Genomic DNA, 22,795 nt, shown 5'->3' with positions numbered 1-22,795 from the left:
AATTTAGGCCTGCTTTTCAATGTATTGTACTGACCCTTGGTCCAAACTTTAGAAAATAAATTTTACATTGTTAAAAAATTAATGTAAGCAAAATAAATATTGTTTCATCATGAATAAAAATGACAGGAAAAGTTTTCAAATAATCAAACTTATCTCATTCATTTTTATGTAATCATCAAATCAGCAATTTAGAAACATTTCAGCCAAACACCATTGGAGTTGCTTGTATAAATTATGATGATCAGAAACATATCTACAATGCTTTAAAAGCTCAAAATCACTTAAAAGATTTTCTCAACAAAACTAATATCACTGTAAAAATATTACAAAATGAGCTGCTGACTTTCAGAAGGAAATCACCCTCTGGGCATACGGTCAGATTGTGTATTTGGGTTGGCACCTAATGCCAGGATAATGTCTGGGTTTGATCTTCCGTGATATTGGCATGACACACACAATGCAATTTTTTTACAAAAGCCCATTTGTTGGGCATGGATGCCATTCACGTAAAGATGGTGGGCAGACTTCAGGCCCTGCCGTTCTGCAGCCTGCCAGTGCAGGTTAGGGAGAGAGAAGGCACCTAAGGGTGGACACCAGCAGTCAGGTCTTTGTGCAAATTACAGCTGTAGCCGTATGGATATATATAGACTATTGGCCAAATGGATCCTGCAGGTCCGGCCCTTGCAGCCTGCCACCCGGGGACTGTCAGCAGGAATTTGCTGGATAGCTTTAATGAACACATGCCACCCACCTTTGTTTGGTGGGATACGTTCACCCTGCTCCACTTGCCTTCTTAAAAAGGGCCTGGCAGCAGAAAGATGGCAGCGTATCAGTGCACAAATCAGTTCTATGAAATTTTTATTCTACTCATCTCCAGCAGAATGCCAATATCCAGCCGAGAGAGTCTAGCTTGGTTTCATTTCCGCGTCAGGCCAGACCTTGTTTCTGGATTCAGATTGCATTTATGCTGTAACTCCAGTGTTGGTGCAAAATGAAACTGCTTTACAATTATAGTGAAAGTGCAGTACTTTACAGAAGAGCAGGCAGTTTATTGTACTAAAAACAGCACAAAATAATTCTCAACTGAACTTGGTCTATATTGAAAATAACTAATTAACAAAATATTGATTAAACTTAATAGATCACAGTGAGGATCTTAAAATATGTATCATTTCTCTAACTTAAAGCAATAGCATTGAAATGATTATGATTATGATTAGCATCATAATGGAGTGCACTTGTGGATTGCTTCATCACTGATTGTTGCGGTGATGAGAATTAACCAAAAGATGGTTTTTCAATCCACTTCTTGCAAGAAATGGAATTCACCAGCTAAGGAATCATTAGGTTAGATACAAGGTTCGTGAGCCAGTTCAAAAGTTTTGAGTTTTTATGTGCTTTGTTTTTATTTCCAAAATTTATTTTGTTTCATATCACTTTTGAGAATACATAGGAAAGGTATGTAAAATTGTAATAATCTTGATTTTGACAGACAAGGTGTTGAAAGCCTCCAAGAACAAAAACAAAATGTATGGTTCATATTGCTCAATGTTTTGAAAAGCAGAATGCATGTTAGTAGCTGCTTCGGGCATTGTCTGCTTTTGCATTTGTTCACAGGGATGTACGTTTTTGGTGTGAATGTTTCACAATTCTACCTATGCATAATGCTTAACAAATGTATACAGGTGTTTGTGTTTCTCTGTGAAAGTTTGAAGGTGTATAAGACAGTATTCTTTAAAGGATAAGAAATATTTAAATCAAAAACATAAGGAAGTAAGTCATTTTGATGTTTCAGTCACAATAATTCTGGAATTAATTCTTGAAACATCCCATTGAGCAATCTAGCTTTAAATCTGACTAGTAGCTGTAAATTTAGAAGCACCTTCGAATCAGCAAATATTTCTCCCTAAATAGTAATTAAATCTAACTGATCACAAGCTGTATTTACTTTCAACAATTATACTTTGAAACTGTAAAGGGAGAGGCTAGTGTGAATTTATGTCAGCCTTCTCAGCACAATAATCCATTACATGCTACATAGTTGAACATTTTTATTGTTGTAAAGCAGCATATCATTTAGGATTGTGTCAAAAATGACATGTAGGATTCCTGCAGCGGCGTGGGACTTTTCCAATCAAAACAATTGCGTGGCTTTTCCTCCTGTGTTTTCCAATTCTACAATTGTGTGAAAATTCAGTAGCAAATTTATAATTTTCAATGTGAGCTGTTTCAGTCATTATTCAATACGCATGTATAAACATTGCATATTCTGATTAGTTTTCAAGAGCTCAGGATATATTCATGTAAATGTTTTATACAATGTATATATTATAATATTATTATATTGGCTAATTAGCTAACTAACCATAAAACTATCTCTGTGCAGCATATTCTTCCGTCGTGTTTTTACATCTGTATGAAATTAAAGAATTCTTTTTATTATAGGTGTGGGAGTCTTACTTCTATTTGGCAGTAATATTTATCAATCAGCCTTGCCTTCAGCTTGAGATGTTTTCACCTTCAAAAAGGAAAAAGGTTCTAGAAAAGTAAGTTGTATTATCTGATTCTGCTTATGTACAAAGGCTGAGTTTTTTTTATTTTAAATGCTCTAAGTATGTTTGGGTTTCTGGAAACAAATCCTTTCTGTTATTCAGGAGTCCACTTGATTTTATGTTCATTATCTTATATTTCCAAATTCAATTACAGATATGGAGACATGAGGGTGACGATGGGATGTGAAATCTTCAGCATGTGGCAAAATCTAGGTAAAAACTAGCAGCACTGTATTTTTTGGATTGCTTTACAAATATAATGTCAATTGTTTAAATTAAATAAATGATCACAATTGATTATATCGTAGGAGAGCACAAGCTACAATTTATTCCTGGACTTATTGGACCATTTTTAGAAGTGACACTTGTACCCCAGGCTGACCTTCGGAATGTGATGATCCCAATTTTCCATGACATGATGGACTGGGAGCAGAGACGTACTGGAAACTTCAAACAGGTAGACCATTATAAATTCAGCCTCAAAGTAACATCATTGCCAGTTTTTAGTAAATGTTACATTTATTTGCTGGTGTGCAGTTGTAATTCAGATGCTTATATTCAATCTGCTTGAAGTAAATCCATTTTAGAAGTGGGTGACTTTTTACATTTAAAAATGTATAAAAATAACAACTAACTTTCAAACTTAGATGAAAAGTAGTATTGCGATAAATATATATAATGTATATACACACGAAAAATAATTAACAAAGCATGTGGGGATTCGTGCCAGAAACAGCATCCGGCCTACCTAAAAACGAGGGAATAGCCTAGTTAAGTGCCAACACAGGATTATTTATATGTCAAAAAGCAGAAGCTGTATGCAATCGTTCAAGTGACTTCACAACCAATCATTCAGGTCTAAGCTCTGCAGTCTTGCTACATCCAGCCATAAATGGTGATGGATAAGGAAATAACTAACATGAGGAGTGTCCACAAAGGCTCCCATTCTCAGTGGTGGGAAGCCCAGCATGCCAGTGGAAAAGAAAGGCTGTTTGTCCAAAAGGGACAAGCCAGAAGTGTGATGGCGCACTCCCTGTTGGATGAGAGCAACTGCAATAACTCTGAAGAAACTTGGCAGCCTGCATGGTTGGCACCACATCACCCACATTCAACATTCACCATCTTCACTGGTAGTAGCATAATAGTAGTAGCTTGTTCCATCCATAATGTGCAATGCAGCAACTCATCAAGTCTCCTTTGGCAGCATCTTCCAAACCCGTGCTGTCTTCATCCTAGAAGAATGCTTGAAATGCCACCAAATTCAAATTCTCCTACAAGCCGTACACATTCTGACTTGGAAACATAACACCATTCCTTCAGTGTCATTGGGACAAAATCCTGGAAATCCATTCCTAACAACATTGTGGGTATACATACACCACCAGCACCTTCTCCACAGCAATTAGGAATGGGCAATAAATGTTGGCTTAGACAGCAATGACTACATCCTGTGAATGATTGATTGAAAAAAATTCATTGCAAATTGAAAACACTTCAGACTTTTGTAGCGTTGGCTATTAAGTGGTTAAAATTTGAAATGCCTTATTGGCATGCTTTATGCTTTCATACGGAGGAGGAGGATGGTGGAGGAGGTGTTTTCTCCCTCTGGCAGTAAGGCTGCTTGTGTTTTTGTATTTTACTTCAGAGACCTACTTATTGGAGATCATTATTCAGACATTCAAATCTGTACAGAATGTATGTGGTTCTTCACACAATCATTCATTGAAAACATTCATTGATCATATTGAAAGCTCTTTTATGGTCAACATAGAGTCTCATTATCTTACACATCACTATTTTACAACTGAAGCATTTTTGTTGTTAATAAATGTTTAGGATTCTTTAATTTTTAGATGTGTAAAATTGATGTCATGACAGCACAAAATACTGATGTGGTTCTAAGGGTTGGTGTGGACTATAAAATTGTAAAATATGTTATCCTTTCTACTTGTAACTTAAGTGGTCAGACACATCTGAAAGCAGCTGCCCAAGCAGTGTACCTCATTTTCAAAGGGCTAGTCACAGAGGTTAAAAGATATTTGGAAGTTGTAGCTATAAGAGATATTGAACAGTTTTCTTGTTTATGTCAGCAAGTACAAGAAGATCGATTTTGGAAACTGTTCCAGATAATCCAACCATGTAGCTGCTTGACTGTGAGCATGACACCTGAAGGCATCTATGCAAATGAGCAGAGTATTTTGTAACTTCAGATCCATCAAAGTTTAGAATGAGCAGAACGATTCCTTTCACTCCGTCTCAAACAGATTGTGTTGTCCCCATACCACACGGATTGTAGTGGTTCAAAAAGATGTCACAGCATCTTCTCAAGGGCATTTAGGGGTCAGTAGTAAATTCTGGACTAGGCAACATTGTTCACAACTTATGAATGATCATTTTAAAAAAAATTATGTGGCCAGGGACAGGCCCTCCCAGCGAGGCTGTGGGGAATGTTGACTGAAAACATTTATTAAGGATCTTGTTTGCTGTTATGTGCAGATTAGTTGCTGGCTTGTCATTGGAAGCTGATGATTGCATTTAGCAGGTTTCAGACTGGGAAGACCCAGCTTGGCTTTTACTGATGCTTTACTGTATTTGGCAATTATGTATGTAATTTACTGTAGTGATGGATGAAGTCTAGTAGGGCTGTCTTTGAAGCTGGAGAAGGCTAAAAGCAAAGAAGACTAGAGAGGGATGAGGAGAGTGGGGAGAAGGAGTATCTGTGCAAGAAGCAATATTCACAACTGTTCTTCAATAAGCATTGGCTGGGGCGTAATGTCTCTGTTTCAAAACTCTCACCTGCTGAGCCAGAACTTGAGTCTACACTAAGACACACATAGCATAGCCTTTGGCCATTTGAGATCACTGTAGTCTGGATGTACAATTGGATCCTCACAGACTGCAGCAAGTATTATGAGAACAATTTCTCAATTTGAAGTGAACCATTCTGACAATGAGGAGATTAAAACTGTCTACATTAGAAGGAAGCCCAGTATCTCTCCATGTGAGATACATATCATTTGAACATATGATACGTATGAACATTACGCCTTTCCCATTTTGCAATTTCCATCACCCTACTATTGGCAAACATGTTTTCAGCTGTCCATGCACTAAGCTATAGAATTCACTCCCTAATCGTGAATTATAGCATGGAAGATGACCACTTTGACTATGGTGCCTATGTTGACTCTTTAAAAGAGTAATCCCATTAGAATTACTTGCCTCTTTCCCCAAAGCTTGATGTCACCTTTTGACTAATAATGCCCCTAACTTTCATCTTGATTTCCAAATTCTTTCACAGCCTCCCAATGCCATTGCTGTCTCTGTCAACTCATGAGATTGGGAATATTCCGGGTAGAACACAAACTCCAGGCTGAGGACAAAATCTGTTGGATGAATGCAACTGCACGTTGGTTTCCTGATACGATTTCACACCAGCAATAAAACCTAGAGCTGATATATTGTGTGCTTGCTCATTGGACTGACAAGTGTTACCATGTATGATTTTTGGTCACCTTAGGTTCCTTCAGCCTGTAGACCCCTGCATAAATGCTGTTCAGTCATGTTCTGCAGTAAGCTGGCACTTACCCCTGTGTGGCATTCTACTCCTCCTTCCTAGCTTCTACACATTTGTGCCGAAAGCTGTACCACTCAAGATCATATTCCTTTCATTTACTTTCTAAATTACACATGGCATCAATATCTGAGTTGGTGCTTTTGAGGACCAAGCCAAGTGATGGTGAATTTTCAAGAAAGCCAGTCTCCTCTCGCTGAAGCATCAAAAACATTTCCACATTTTAAATAACCTGCAGTTAGGAAACAAAAATATGGGGTAAAAAGAATGTTTGCTGCTGATTCCATCCATTTCCCAAGCAACAGTTTGAGATTAAGTGAGTCGGCTCTCAACTGTGGTGTCACATTTAATTCTGAAATGAAATTCTCACCACGTGTGCATCCTCACCAAGATACCTTATTTCCACTTGGACAACGTCAGTCAATTTTACCTCTGTTTCACCTCATTTGCTTTGGTAACCCCTAATTGCGCCTTCATTATTTCTGGACTTGACTATTCTGCTGCATTCCTGGTTAGTTTCCCATATTCTACTCTCTGTAAAGTTGAGGTTGTCCAAAACTCTGCCGCTTGTGCTTTGACTTGCAGATGTCATGCTCTTTCAACAGCCCTCTGTTTGCTGATCAATATTAGCTTCTGATCAGACAACACCTTTACTTTAAAATTCACATTCAGATTGTTTTGACTTCCTTCTCTGGTCCTGCCTCTGCCTAACTCTGTAATCTCTGCCAGCTGCAAAACCCTTTGAGGTAACTATGTTCCTTTAATTTTGGCCTTTTGCATATGCACATTATTAATTGTTTGATCATTTATGGTAATGTATTTAATTGCCTGGACCTTGAGCTCTGGAATTTCCTTCCTCCAATTATCTGCTTGGCTTCCTCCTTCAAGGCACCCGTTAAATTCTATTTCTTTGGTTTGATTTTTGGTCATCTGACCAAATGTCTAATGCTTAGTATCATACTATGTTTTGATAACCCTCCCTTCTGATGCTTTGGTACATTTTTTTCAATGAAATGTGCTACATAAATACGTTATTATTGTTTGGCTTAACATTTGATGGTGAAGGGAGAGCAGGGCATTACTGGCTGGTAAATTTAGTTGCGTAGCGTGTGTAGAGTGAAAATCATAGAATCCCTACAGTGTGGAAAGCAGGCCCTAAGGCCCAACAAGTCCACACAGACCATCAGTTCATCCCCCCCGAGGCCCATCCCTCGATAACCACCTAATCTACACATTCCACATCCTTGAACAATTCGGGCCATTTAGCATGGCCAATTCACCTAGCCTGCACATCTTTGGACTGTGGGATGAAACCAGAGCACCTGGAGGAAACCCACGTGTATACAGGGAGAATGTGCAAACTCCTCACAGACAGTCACCTGAGTGTGGGATTGAACCTAGGGCTGTGAGGTGGCAGTGCTTACCACTGAGCCACTGTGCCCCCCCATGAGAAGCAAGAATTGAAAAAGAGCAAAAAATGTGCAAAGACCTGAACGTAACATCTCCTCCAGTATCCCAACTTGCAACATAAATGATTCTCCCCCTGCCTGTAATGGTCAGAGATTTTTCTTCCATTGTGCAGACAAGATGCTGGTAGACTAAGACCGTTATGATATCTGTCTTCTAGTGCAGGTGTTTTGCAATCCTACCCTGCAGAGAAGGGAATTATTATTCCAGAGAAGGGTGTTATTATAGCCCATTAGTTATATGGAAAGAATTTTTCTCATAATCAAATAGCTAGTATGCAGTGCACAAGATATGAGGATTGTGATAATGGCTAGTGAGGGTGAATGAAGAAGTGAAGTATGCAGTGAAATGAGGTACAGTTACTGTAGAAATGAGTGACAGAAAGAGGGACAAGGGAGTGTTGTGAAAATTGAAGGTGTGCATACAGTGTAAGGAAGTAGTGTTATTCCCCTGACAACCTTGGTAAGGCGAATGAGTATTGTCAGCATTCCACACACATCCTTGGAGCTAAAGCTTGATAATTACCTCTTTTATGACCTATTGCCATTATTTGCAGTAACATTTCTGGAGGTCTTTCTGCCCCCAAGGAGGAACAGGATTCTCTCTCAACTGGTTTACTGTCTGAACAAGGTCCCTAAAGTAGCATCAATGAACCTGGGATCTTTCAGACCATAATATGTAGCGATCACTTAACCTGCATCTGTGCCCTGCAGTGAATATGTGTGTGTAGCCTGCTCTCATGCCCAGCATAGCTGTTCTCAGACTTGATTATATTTGTAGGCTACCTTTTGCTAGTTTACACACAAGTGCTGCTAAGACCATGAAACATTTACATTTGTAATCTATATGTTGATATTAGTCAGGAACTAATTAATCAATGAGTTTAATTAACACATGTATTCCTAGGTGGAGGCAAAACTGATAGACAAATTGGACAGCTTAATGTCAGAAGGCAAAGGTGATGAAACTTACCGAGAGCTTTTCAACAGCATGTGAGTCATACATAACCTTATTTTACAGCTGTTGTTTACATGCTGAGTTGTAATGGTGTTTAGACATTATACTTACATCTATTTGCTGCCTATTTTACTGTTTGCATCAAAATAAAAATTCAGTGGGGTCCAGCTTCTTCAGTGGATAAATACACTCAATATAGTGGCACTGAAGTACCGATGCCAGAAATATCCATATTTGATCGGTGCTTAATGCTGCTTTCCCAGGCAGGGGATTCTGTCAGTCAGTAGCAAGTGCTGTTGAAAACAATGCAAAACTGCCTGCCTTTTGGTTTGCAGTACATCATTTAAATTAAGGTTAGATCAGTCCCTAAGCATTAGCTATTTTGTAACCTTGCAGCATTGTAACAAAATACAAACTAAACCTGTATTTCAAAAAGAAAATAGGTCATGAAAACAGCCATGTATTTTTTCAAAGGAAGATCCTGTAAGGTTGAGTCACATTGCGCATGGAATTGCAGAATAAATGATTGCAAAGGGGCAGCCTATTTTATGCATGTGCTATTGCTTGATTTTGCACTCCACCCAAGGCACACTTCTCCCCAGGTCAATTGAAGGAAGGAAGAAAGAAAGCTTACTGGCAAGTATCAAACAAGATTCATTTGCTTACACCATCCTCTTTCCCATGCATTGACTTTTTTTCCCCCCCCACTTCCATTCAAGATACTATGTACATATTTAAAGTACCCTTTTTCATGTCATTGCATTCACAAAAATAAGTAGCCAATGTCTCGTTTGATTTGGAAGCTATTGTCTTCAGATGATCATCTATTAAGGAAGTCTTACGATAAAGACTGACAATTAGCTTAATCAAAGGCATTTGGTTACCTCGCTGTGAAGAAAATGTCAAACAGCCCTCTCTTTACAAGCTGAAAAAGCTTAAATGTACCTAATTTAAAACATTTTAAAACTTAAAGAAGCATCATAATCAGGGTTAGACAATGAATGTGGGCCTAGCCATTCATGTGTTTCATTTTGACCTCTGTCACAAATCCACAGATTCCCAAATGTCTTGAATATGCTTCCCCACAATCCATCTCCTGTGAATGAACAATTTTAACAGAAAATGTTATAAGTAGGCAGCTGAAGACACTAAAATGATTTAGCTAGCACTGTTTAGTTCATAAGGGGTGAAGAGGAGGAAATGATTACAATGATTGTGAAGTCAGAGGAAGATACCTGCTCAACTCTGGTCACTTAATGCCCTTGAATGTCATGTTGGCCTCTAAAGCTGGTTTCAGGCCCTAGGTTTGCACATGAAACAGCCCTGTTCCCAGGGTATGACAATTGGCAAGGAGACACATTTGGGATGGTCACCAAAAATGTCAGAAAGATGACCTAACCTGAATGCAGGTTGGAAATTTTTGAAGTGTCTTTTGGACACAGAAACTTTTGTCCAGAATTTAGGCCTTGTTCTTGCAACATGACTGTCATGAAGTTCAATTTTTCCTTAACTTGCCACAGATGCATTCATTGTCAATACAAATTTTTGGAAGTCAACTACAAAAGGTTATTATTTTTACACTCCTACAGAAGTCACATGAATACAAAAATCTTAACTAGACTAATCAATTAATTGTAAAACCTGAGCTGAAATTCTAAACAAACTAAAACCATTATTACGAGTTGTAAAATACTGTGAGATTGATTTCAAAGACATAAATTTTAAAAAAGCATGTAAAGGTTAATAAAATATTTTTATTTTAAAATCTGCCTCCTACTGCCAAAGGTGTACACTGAGCTTGCAGACCTCTGCCAATGCAGCTCTGATTTAATCTTCAACAACAAAACAGCTCAGATTGGGTCTCTATGTTGAACAGTCAGGAATGTAAGCCAGTTATGAAGGAATTTCAAAGCTGGTTCTCTCCATAAGATTGCCACCTACAGAAGGGAAATACCAAAGGGGTCACACTCAATTAAATATCAATGTGTTTTATAGTGATTTACACAAATATGAGATATTTTCTGTTTCATGGTGTTATCTGCAAGAATATTTTCAAAACTAGATTCACTATGTTACCTACAATTTTATGTTTATTGTTATAGTTTTCTCCCATACAATAAGAAAGGATGGCACTAACCAAGCCCTGAATCCACTTATTCATACACAATAATGTTGGTGCCATTTGCTCTGATTTTGATAATTTCATTAAATGTACTTCCAATTCTCACCAGCCTCTCTCTATCTTTTACCTTACCTTCCTATATTTTTTTTCTCACTGCATCTTCAAAAATGGACTTCACACTGATTTCTATTACAACCCCACAGTTCCCATTCTCATTCCTCTCTCTCTCTCTTTAATATATTTTACATCTGGTTAGCTACATCTGCTTTAATGAGTTCCATTCAGTTGCGAACACATTTCCTCCACTGGCATTATTGAATCAAGACCTTGACCAGCTTGATATATTTCCTGTATTTCTGTTCTCCCACCCTTCTAGCAGCACAACAGAAACAAGGTCATTCTGTCTATCACCTATTGCCGGAGTGATCTTCTGAATTATCAAGCATCTACCATGCGTTCCTACCACCAATATATTTCTGTTCCCCTCCCCTCACTGCTTTCCTAAAGTACGATTCTTTCCCTCTATCATTCACTCTTCTAGCTTTTGTTCCCTTGCATTATTCTCTTATTATTATAACAGATGCAACGCCTATTTACTCATCTCTTCCAACATTACAATGCAGAGTCCCAAATGCTCCTCATGTGTGAAAAAGTAATTAATGTGTGCTTCCTTCAATATAGTACACTGTCTTCACAAGATCACAAAGTAATTATAGATGAGGAAAAGCATTTGGTCCATCTTAGCTCATTTGTATAGTATCTTTTAAAGTCTTCCATTAGAACATTAGAATGATTGCAGGGATTTTGTCGACTGTACTCTATGTTTTGGAGTCTGTATCTTGGCAATGTTCACAAATAGAAAACTTAGTGAGAACCACATGTGTTGCCCTCCCTCAAGATGTCAGAATTTCTGCTCCTTCACCACCCCATTGTCACATTTGCACCAGAAGATCAGCTGGACCTCCTGGCTGTGGCAGAAGCTGAGGTGTGGCAGTCCACAGCTGTGCCCTCAAATACTCAACTAGCCTGAAGTTACTGGCCATGTGAAGGCCAATATGAGCATAACCTGTTATGAGCATTAGCTTTATTGAGGTCTCTGGGAATGATCTTGTCAAAGCTGTTGAGCTTGAGGTATCTTCGTATAATAAATTATCCTCCGTTGACTTCTAGGTGAGAAATGAACCAAAGACAAATATTAGGTTTGTCATTAGATTTATCACCATTATCACATTATGGCCTTGCAGTTTTATAATTTGTCAGTGCAATACTGATGTAAAATTTGGCTGAAAGGTTTAAATGTCCTTTATTTCAGCAGGAGGAGAATTGTGAAGGTTGCAATAAAGGCTGTAATACAGAGGGGTGAGATAGTGGCAAGCTGCATGCTGTACAATGATGTTTATATTATGCCCCTCTGTGGAACATGTTTTCAGGAGTCTCAGGCATATCAAGGCACCTATACCTGTGCTTGGGTATCTGGATTGTAGTTCCTTGTCTTTTAATTATATGTGCCTGACTCAGATGTGGTGAGGTTATTTGGGGTTGAAACAAACCATTACTCTTTCCTTTTCATAATGGAATGCTGTCACGGGATAAATGCATTGTCACAGCAACTCAAGTACTTTATACAGATTTTATATGAACCTGTTTCTGTGATCCGATATCAATCTTATACTTAACGCTTGTATTCTGGTGTCTCAGTGACAATGTGTATTGCTGTTCATTATGCCCTTGATGCAGTAGAAGCTCGTTATTGATGCAAAACTCTGACTGTTCTCATGCTGGTTGTTAAGGTCAATGTGGAAAATGTACAAGCAAACTGGTGAATTTGCTTATTGCAGCTGTGTTGCTAACTGGGAGGTGCAGTCCTCTGTAGTAGAATGGAAGGAGTTATTGGCATATAATGAGAGACTGTGACTGCTTGAGAACCACTGGCAAAATGTAATCATCTGTCCCAGTAGGCAGCAGATGCTGTCACTGTGGTCTGCAGAAATCAGTTGTAGCCCCCTTCAAGATATGCAACTTGCCTGCTCTAGATCATTTGAAGAAAGTGGCTGTTCACCTGACATATTGTGCTGGGTAGGGCCTCCGACAAGCAACCCCAAACCTCTGCCTTGCAATAGGTCCAGTTGGCAACCAGTGTTGATTTCTGAGGCTGAGGCTGATGCTGCTATTCTTCCTGCTTTAGCTGTACCTCCATCCAAAAGAAGCCAGCAACAAGAACAATCATGATCAGCAGTCATAAGGCAGTATGGTAAAGAATGTGGGGTAAAAAATGACCTGGATGCTGGAGACTCCTTTGGCCTCCCAAACTGTATGATGGCACACCTACCATCTAATGCAGTCACTCATCCCATTCAGCAATGACTCCTTAAGAGCCAGACTGCTTAAAATTACTGTGATGTAGTTTGGCCCAGTTGAATTGCTGACACCATGGCAGATATTGAAGGGGTCATGAGAGAACAGACATTGAGACATCCTGAAAGTAGGTGACACCATATAGTTCCAACACAATGGACGTTCAATCAACTGCACATGTTGTGTAGTTGAGATAAGAATGGGCAGAGGCATGCCAGGATACAAAAATAATGTTTCCTCGCTATTTTAACCTGTCTCCCCACTCCATTCCTTTTTGGTGACCAAACCTAAGATTGGTGCTTTAATTTTTGATTCTAGTAGTTAAGGAGACAAGAGAATATAATTTTCCCTTTCAATTTAAAACTATGTAAAACGAAAACAGCAATAATATCTGAGTTTTTTTTGATTAACATGTACATTGTCCCTATTTTAATTACCATCGAAGCTTTTTAACTTGGCAAGATCTGATTTTGACAATGTATCAAAAAATGGAAATAAATAATACATTTCCAAAGGGGCCGATTCACTATATTATCCCAAACTTCACAGTCAGAAACAATGCGTCATGTCTTATGTAATGCCCAATAGCAAGGTCTTCTCTCTCATTTTTGGAGAAATGTTTGAAAATTCAGATTTAATGTAACTTGATCTGTCAATCATTAATGATTTCTTTTAAATACTCTTCCCATGCAATTTGCAGTGCAATAATTTTAAAAGTAAATTTGTCTTTTTGCTAAATGAGTTTGAAGGGTTAACGTTAATACCTTAACAGTTCCTCAACTGGCAGTCTCTTTTTACCTTTGTTGTGATTTGATAGGATTACATTTAATGTTTTGTAAAGGAAAAAATTCACGTCAGGCGCACAAATGCGGTATATTCCTATTGCATATTTACTTTTCCCATAGCAATTATGCTAATTTTACTTTTTTATAAAAAGAGCCAGTTATAATGACAAAATAAGCAAAGAAGGTTGTAGCCATGACAACGTACTTTTGACGCAGACTGCTGCTGAGGAGAATCTGTCGCTATTGCTTCTTTCATGGATAATGTAAAAATTCATTTGTTTTGCCAATGCTTCCTGGATCTAGAATTCCACTTTTTGGGCCTTACCCTAGGTAAGATGTTGCTACAATTATATTTTGAAGTGCTTACTGTGATACGGTGTAACTCGTGAAATACAAATGACTGGTGTAACCTATTACTGAAATAATTACTACACTGTGTAATGTGAGACATCAACGAAATGTGAATCGGGGCTTGTGGTTGCACTGCACTTGTTTCAAATAAACCAGGTCAGAACACTGACAAATTCCTTTCTATCTGCAGCCTGCTGAAAAAAATTGAGAGAGAAACCTGGCGAGAAAGTGGTATTTCTCTTGTAGCTACTGTAACTCGCCTAATGGAAAGGTTGCTGGATTACAGGTGAGACTTGACAGTTCTTGCTTTTACTGCATGTTGAAAAATTGGAAGGTATAATTCTTTTTTAAACTTGAACAGAAAATTATGGTGTTAATTTGTGTATTTACATTGGTAATACAGGAGCTGAAGTTCATATGATTGTATACTGTTTATCATTTTACTGGTTTCTATCTAGCAGATGCACCATTGTGGACACTTACTGTGTGTGCAAACAAACAACTATTACATGGTCAACAAAACATTTCTGACATGATTTTCTTTCTTATTTTGTGTTCAGTGCTATCGTCGTTTTTTTTCCATCGTGTAGAACAATTTCCCTCATGAGTGTCAACGTCCTATTGATATGCTAAGAACTGCAGGGGACACTGGTAATGTGAATAAACTGTAATTGCTTTCCATTTGCAGAGACTGCATGAAAGTGGCAGAGGTTGATGGCAAAAAGATTGGCTGTACAGTTAGCCTGTTGGTCAGTATCTATTTAATTTATCTGTTCAATCCAAAAGGGGTGGTTCTTGAATATAGCAATCATCTCCAAAAATCTGAATTTAAAAAGACATTTGAATCACTTCTAGTTATAAATTCAATTTGGTAGAGCTGCCTTTTAGGGTGTCTGCTTTGGCCAGCATTAAGACATGTAATGAGAGTTTAAGCTCACGATTACCAACGCTACTGAATTTCTGATCTTAGCAAGAGCACCAGTGGTTAAATACCAACCTGAAATCTGGTTGTTGGCCACCGGGAAGCAACTCGTCGTTTGCTAGTAGCTAGTTTAGGGAGAAAACTGTCTGCCATAGCTTTTCTAAATTCTGGAAAAATCAGGGCACTGGGTTGAAAATGGAAAGAAGCATTTTCCTTAAGTCATCGGTGACATTGAAGACGTATCTCGTTAGCTATGGTGCTGCTGTTGTTGTTACCGTAGACCGCACAACTCGTTCTGTAGTAGCATCTCTTGGTTTGCTACTATCAAATAATGACCTATGATAGCCTTAAACCTCTTGGTATTAATGACTGAAAAGCTAGCTTTTGAAGTTGGCTTTTGGCCAACTTGAGATTCCATCTGCATAATGGGCAATGTGTCATAAAAGAAAAGAGGTAAACTAGTGTTTGGTTTTTTTTTCCCTTTTAGGGAACAAGGTCTTGGAGATGTCATACATTTCTTTTGAAATGAAAGGAAGAAGCAAACTTGTCAAGCGTGCACAATATATTTATTCATCTTTTTAAACTTCAAACTATTTACTTAATTTTTGCATTGTAGGGTTAATATTTAAAGAGATTATGCTGATATTTGAGTATTGTTATAATATTCTACCTTAATTCAGTATGATAGTTCACACGCTGTAAATTCGAAAGAAAGATGCTCAACTGAGAAGCTTGTTTACGCTGGAAGGATGGTAAAGAGAAACATGAAATCTATATCTCTGCTTATTCTCATCCTCGAGCTGTTTGCATCCTCCTTTATACCTCCCCTGCTTTGAGAAACAACCTATGTGAAGGCCAATCAGCTGTAGATGCTTTGGATAAGCTTAGAAAAGCTGCAGATTTGCTGCAATAAGGCCACATCCTTCATTTTTCTGACCTGTTTATTCAAGCCAATGCACCAAAGCATTTTTGTTGATATATTGTGGTTTTGATGATCGTATGATCAAGTGTAGAACTTATTCTGACGTCCATAGATCACATTCTGGTGTCGTCAGGGATGTTATTTTTAGCCTGTTTTCATGTGTCATTTCTCTATGGTGAGAAAGTATAACATGGCAACTTGGTAATTATTAACACTGCATTGTTTGCATTATGGACCACATTATCCCTGAAACAAAAAAGAAGAGAGAAATAAAATAATATTTGTAAATTGGCATGTTAGAATAGAATGTTTTTTTTTCCAAGGACCTAAATTTGAATCAGGATGATAGTCTTGCCTTCTTCCTGGAGAAAATGATCCTGTGCGATCCTCCTAGAGAGAGCACAGTACAAAAGTACCCACATTTGACCACCAATTAGGAAGTCCTACAAGGAAATCAAACAGAGCATCAAGGTAGAAAATGTAAATCCTACGGGGGTGCAAACTGGCTTTCCCCAGCCCTATGGTGATGAACAGTATCAGGGACTTGACAACTGGTTAGAACATAGAATATTTACAGGCGCAGTACAGGCCCTTCAGCCCTCGATGTTGTGCCGACCTGTGAAACCAAATTGAAGCCCACCTAACCTACACTATTCCATTATCATCCAAATGTTCCATGACCATTTAAATGCCCTTAAACTTGGCGAGTCTACTATTGTTGCAGACAGGGCATTCCACGCCCTTACTACTTTCTGAGTAAAGAACCTACCTCTGACATCTGTCCTATATCTATCAGCCCTCAATTTAAAGCTATGTGTTAGCCATCACCATCCGAGGAAACAGGCTCTCACTGTCCACCCTATCTAATCGTCCGATCATAGGGGAGGTCTGGGTGGCATGATTAATATTTTTTCACTGCTGTGCCATTTGTGACGTGAAAGGTGGCAAATCAGCAAACTGCCCAGAGCCCAGTTGAGCCACTTAAGGGATGGAACCTGTCTCCACAGACATTTTAATGTTATTGGGAAGATCTACTGCTGTGGAGGGGGCTGCCAGGTAAGCCACAATGGGTTCTAAGGAGACCTTGCACTCTAGCTTCTTTGGCCCAAAGGAGAATTAGCTCTCGCTGTGGTAAAGACGTGGCCTGCCTCCTGGCCCTGGTCCCGGGCCTAATTTCTCTGCCTTTTAGGGAACATGACCATCAATGTTACATTATCATCTCCATGCAACTACAGGAACAATAGTGCTGCCCTGTGACTGACCCAACAGTGTGGAGAGATGAGCGACCACTGGATACCACTGCCTATTGAAGCAGGGTTCCTGATTGCCTTGGCCCCAGTATTAAGATACCTGATGCTTCTGACGAATTTCAGCTGTAGGCTAAAGTGAACTCATCATTGGAGGAGAGAAGAGGGAACTTTACTCTTCATCTGGACAGTTTCTGATTGTGTGCCTTAGTAGAAATATCCACAAATAAGCCATGACCTTATCACACAAGGAAAATTTGATATTGGCCTTGCACACAAGTTAATTTTAACCACTTTGTCATGCAAAACTTGAATAATGTTGGGAAAAAGATCCAGCTATTCATGTTTTTCTTTTTGCACTCAACAAGACAGGCACAAGAATACAAAATGTCAAAGGGAACAATAATCTATACTGCATGAGAAATGATGTTGGCAAATGAACTCTGGTCAGACATTGCTTTGGAAATGTGCTGGTGAATATTTTCCCCAAAGGTTAATGTCATTAGTTAGGCCTAGTTGTGGTCTGCTTAAGTTAGCTGGAAGCTACTTGTACTCATATGCAGGGCCTGGTTCTCTGTAGGCAAAAGGAATTTTCCCAGGCAGTGTGCTTTTTCAATTAAACAAAAGTTTGAGGGACGCTTTTGAATTCCTTAAGGCACGTTTTGACTAATCCGAGACTTTTAAATTTAAACGAAGCTGCGGGGTTGAGACATACCCAGTGCTTTCTCCATGTCAATGCCTTGACCAAACACACCTAATTTGGCAACCAATCAGCACCCTGTTTCTTGAGTAGTATAAATTATTACTTTCTTTGAAATTCTTGCAACTGACCTGATGAGTGCAAAAAAAAAATCTTCAGCAGTGTATCTTTCTCAATAGGCTACTTTTATTTTCTAGTTTCTTATTGTATGATTTTAATAGCTCAATGTCACTATCAGTCGTTCTACTTGAATTATGCCTCCTTGGTGGTTTTCTCTGAATTAGTATTGTCAGCAATGTTTTAATACTTTCTAATAGCAAGTTAATTTTTGCTATCATTTTCATCACCATTGGGAATTTAGAAACAATGCATTGACCAGTATCTGGTCAGCCAAGATGACGGTAGAAATTATAAATGATATTGAACGTCTTCATTTTATGAAAAAGTCTTCTTAACCTCAGGCTAATATTGAGGCAAGGAAGAGTATACAGTGGAAAGGAGCCCATCAGTCTTTTGCTAAAATGTTGCCAGAAGCTGCATATTTTAAACAGTGGCAAATACATTTCTGAGCATTTCCTCTCTGTTGAAAAAATAGTTTTGTTTTTCTTATTCATTTATTACATAAACAGTGTTAGAATGTTAAGTGTACATAATTTCAGACATTTGGATGTTACAGTATGGATTTTTTTTGTTTACCAATACAGTGTTTAATTTTTACAGAACAGAATACAACGTAGATGAATCTTTCTTTTGAAGAGTTCTTTCAGTACTTAAACACTGTCTTAGTAAGGATATCCTGTCACTTCACTATGCTTTGCATTTTTATGCAATCTACGGTATTATAAAACATACAAAAGCTATATTGAGATATTTAATGACAATATTTTGATGAAAATTTGCTCAGTATTTGAAATGTGGAGCCACACCAAAACCGAGAATAGAAAGAAATGTATGAATTCTTATTTATAAGTTTAAAAAGAACTCTTACTGTAAAAATCTTTTTCTAATCATAGATTTCCAATTGATTTACAGAATTTTTATAAAACAGAAATAAATAAAGAAGAAATGTACATCCGTTACATTCATAAGCTATATGATTTGCATTTAAAGGCACAAAACTTCACAGGTATGTTGCGGTTTAACAGGGAGATTATATTTGCCCAATTTTTACTTACTCAATAGTTTTAGTTCAAGTTCTCTAGAATCAGGGTATTAGTTGTTCACGTTTTGCTCCCAAGGGTGAAAATTTTATTTGACAATACCTTTAAGTGAGAAAAATGGAACTTGCTGAGTTCCAGACCTGGAAAAGATACCTTTCTTCCAGCTTTTAGGGGCTCCATATAAGTGGGAATTACTGTTATCGTCCTTGCGTATTTGTTGCTTTTGTTTTAATTTAGTGAGCTTGAATTACTTATCTAGATGATTCCTTTTTTTTTTGAAAGACCTTATCTGTTCTTTAAGAAGGAGCTGATTGTGTTGCCCTGCTTGACTTGAGGCTGATCATGTGCAATCTTCTCTGAAGTGGCTGATGAACCATACATTTGGACTCTCAGTTACGTGACATCTAACCTGCAGCATAAACTTCCTAAGTGCACTTAAAGGACGTGGGGGTTGTAAAGAGGAAAGGAGGAAATCAGGCACTGAGCAATATTTCAGGTGTCAGGAGTGTGGGATGGAAAAATGGCGAAGTTTTGGAAAGGTTGAATGTTTTTAGTATGAGACTGAGAAGTTAAGAAAAACGTGAGAAATGGTTTTCAGCAGGATGAAATGGAAGTAGAAATAAGTCAGATAGCTGAAGTGGAAATGGGTATTGTGGTGATAAACAGGGTGTAGAAATTGACGATCACATTTTCAAGAGTTAGGCATAGACTTTGACAGTGTGAGACAGTGGAGGAAAGGAGTTCAAAATGCAAAAATAGTTGAGTTGGCCTGAAGCTGTTCAGTAAGCAAACATGTTTACAGTGCAACGTTATGTTGGGCATGAGTGTTCCAAAATTGAGACACTTTATTAATACTAAGTATTTCTCAATATTGCTCTCACAATGCACCTGGGGGCATAATTTAAATTGAACAATTTCCAAGGACTCAAGGCATCGGGGACTAAATGGAGAAGTAGCTGTGTGCTTTTTGCATTACTTCTTGTGAGCTAGAAAAAGCAAAAGTGCTTCTCAGCATTTGAAGGAATCCTTCAAGCTACTTTCTACACAACCTCTTTCTCTCCATTTGTTAGAAGGGTCAATCTTCCAGTCCTGTCCTTCCTCCCATGATTGCCTTTCTTCCCTAACCCCTCACTCTAGTTCCAATGAATTCGTCTTGCTCCTTTGACTGACACTGTTTGTCCCCACCAGAAACTAACTCTGATCTTGCACAACCGCTCACCTCCCAATTGCTGAGGACTTCTGCTTCAGATTTTCTATAACTGCTTAGCATGAAATAGAAAGATGAAGTGTTTATATAGTTCTACTGTTAAGTTCTCCAGGGCCTTCATGATGCCAGCATTTCTGAATCTGCTGTACCCTACACATACCAGATTCGCTGCACTCTATCAACCTTCCTGAGGTTCTACAATCTCCGGCTCAAGCTAAGAAGCAGTCAGTAAACAAGTGTTTCATGCATGACCAGCTGACTTACAGTTCATCAGTGATTGTGAAACCAAGGTTGATGGACAGAATTAAATCATACGCCCTTAGCAAATATATGGAAAATGATTCACTCTTGTGGCTCGTGACGCAGAAAGGAAAAATGTTGATGAGGCCAAGGACAGGGCAAAAAATGGAACTGCAGGAAATACAGAAGTAGAAAAAGTGTTGAAGGAAATATACTGGTGGCACTGGGGATGTTGAGTGTGGTTCAGTCATATATGTGAGAGGAGATTGGAATGGCCTGCTTATTAATGGTTGCAGAACATCAAAACTCCAAGTGGGTAACAAGGGTTAATGTATTGTTATTACAGCTGAATGACATGTAAGAGATTACTTTCACACAAACCGTCTTGTTTAAAGCAGGATAGAAATGAGAAATGGGAACACGCAGTGGTGACTCATTTGATTGAGATTTTGCACTGTGCTAATGCGTTTGAGGATTTTTTGGGAAATAAAAACAAGGCTTCAAATTGAAGGAGAATTTAGAGTGTACACAGCTGGATTGTTTTTCAAGAGTAGGACAACAGCAGTTGGTGTGATGATGCATAATTCTAGTTGAAAGCCAACAAGACAGCAATATTTTCATGTCAGATGATTTGGTTACAAATTATATTAAGTTGTTTACGCCAAAGCCCCTTTACCTGCTAAGAATACCCACACTGCATTGTTCAGTACATAGAATCACAGAACTCCTTAGTACAAAGACAGGCTATTCAGCCCATTGAGTCCACACCAACCCTCTGAAGAGCATTCCACCCAGCTCCACCTCTCTACCCTATACTTGTTATTCTGCAGTTCCCATCACAAATCCATCTACCCTGCTCATCCTGAGATGCTATGAGCAATTTAGCATGGCAAACCCTTCTAACCTGCAGATCTTTGGATTGTAGGTGGAAACCCATGCAGCCACAAGGGAGAATGTGTACACTCTACACAGACAGTCACCCAAGACTGGAGTTGAACCTGGGTTCCCTGGCCAGTAGAAAATGTTGACTGCCCCATGAGTTGCTCCCCATTAATATGCATGAATTACAAAATAATTGCATTTTATTATAAAGTTTAAAAATAAAAATGAAGGTAGAATCCACTTTCTATGCACCTTATTTGGTTATACTTCAAAGTGTATTTTGAACTTAATCAGATTTTTTGCAACATTTTCAGTTTTCATGACTTTCCTAGCTCTCAGAGTCTCTACATAGCAAAGTTCAACAGTGAAAATTCTCAACATTTTCACAGCAATACAATGAAGCACAATTTCTTTTTTCCACCCTAAGAGAATTTGTACAACTAACACCATTGACCAAACAAATCTTGGTTCAACTGTAAGCCATAAACATTTTTGAACTTCCTGCACATGCCTAATAATTTGGAAAATGTCCCTGACAGCTCATTAACTGAAATGTTTATTTTACTTTTTAAAAGTATCGTTCAACTTGGGAGTAGATAATGCATTTCAAAAGGGTAAAGTCAGTTTTGTTTTATTAAAAATTAACAATACTCATTTATTATTTTTAATACTGGACAGGATGCTACAAATTGTGATTGGCCAAAAGGCATGGATTCCCTGGTCCATATTATCAGAGGGCAGGCTTGAAAAATTATAATCCAAAATCATATGACACATACCAACAAATGATCCCATTTAGCAGGCAAAATAAATGAATATTGTATTATTCATTTAACTTTTTATTTTAATGTTATGAATCATTGACATATTTAAAGATTTTGTTTTATTTTGTAACTTCACTTGTGGTTTCTCATTTGGGATATCTGTTCAACACTATTCTGTAACACAGAAGCTGCATACACTCTGCTTTTGTATGATGAGCTCCTGGAGTGGTCAGAGAGGCCACTGCGAGAATTCCTTCATTATCCAATGCAAACTGAGTGGCAGCGCAAGGAGATTCTTCATCTCACCATCATCCAGAACTTTGACAAAGGCAAAGTAAGTTCAGCAATAGCAGTTTGTGTCCATATGCTAAACTTTGCTATCTGTTTTTGCATTTGACCTCCACTCACTGCTGTGCAAAGCAAATTACGAACATTCATCTGCTCTCTCTCTCTCTCCTAAACATTTAAAAACCCAATTCTCAACCATTTCATTCAAAGTTTTTCTTTAATCTCTCTTTGCCTGGGCTGGGGGTTAGCAATTTTCAAAGTATGAACTTATTGCTTCATTGTGTCCTTTTATTTTGGTTG

At 38.2% G+C, this 22,795-nt stretch overlaps 1 protein-coding gene across 12 annotated transcripts in view; it reads left to right on the top strand.

Annotated features, from left to right (window-relative positions):
• Nucleotides 1–22,795, top strand: part of dock4 (dedicator of cytokinesis 4) — a 402,360-nt gene that overhangs the window by 290,309 nt on the left and 89,256 nt on the right. For 9 of the 12 annotated variants that reach the window (XM_048548411.2, XM_048548409.2, XM_048548405.2 and 6 more), the window contains 9 exons: nt 2,446–2,546; nt 2,707–2,765; nt 2,861–3,009; nt 8,500–8,585; nt 14,116–14,142; nt 14,354–14,449; nt 14,852–14,912; nt 18,987–19,080; nt 22,393–22,541. In XM_048548411.2, the coding sequence (XP_048404368.1) occupies nt 2,446–2,546; nt 2,707–2,765; nt 2,861–3,009; nt 8,500–8,585; nt 14,116–14,142; nt 14,354–14,449; nt 14,852–14,912; nt 18,987–19,080; nt 22,393–22,541 (822 nt within the window). The remainder of the gene's footprint in view (nt 1–2,445; nt 2,547–2,706; nt 2,766–2,860; nt 3,010–8,499; nt 8,586–14,115; nt 14,143–14,353; nt 14,450–14,851; nt 14,913–18,986; nt 19,081–22,392; nt 22,542–22,795) is intronic. The other 3 variants (XM_059652434.1, XM_048548406.2, XM_048548410.2) reach the window with 2 other exon arrangements.

Source organism: Stegostoma tigrinum, chromosome 18 (assembly GCF_030684315.1).
Source record: "Stegostoma tigrinum isolate sSteTig4 chromosome 18, sSteTig4.hap1, whole genome shotgun sequence".
Classification (NCBI taxonomy): Eukaryota; Metazoa; Chordata; class Chondrichthyes; order Orectolobiformes; family Stegostomatidae; genus Stegostoma; species Stegostoma tigrinum.
This window is presented reverse-complemented; position numbering and strand designations above follow the sequence as displayed.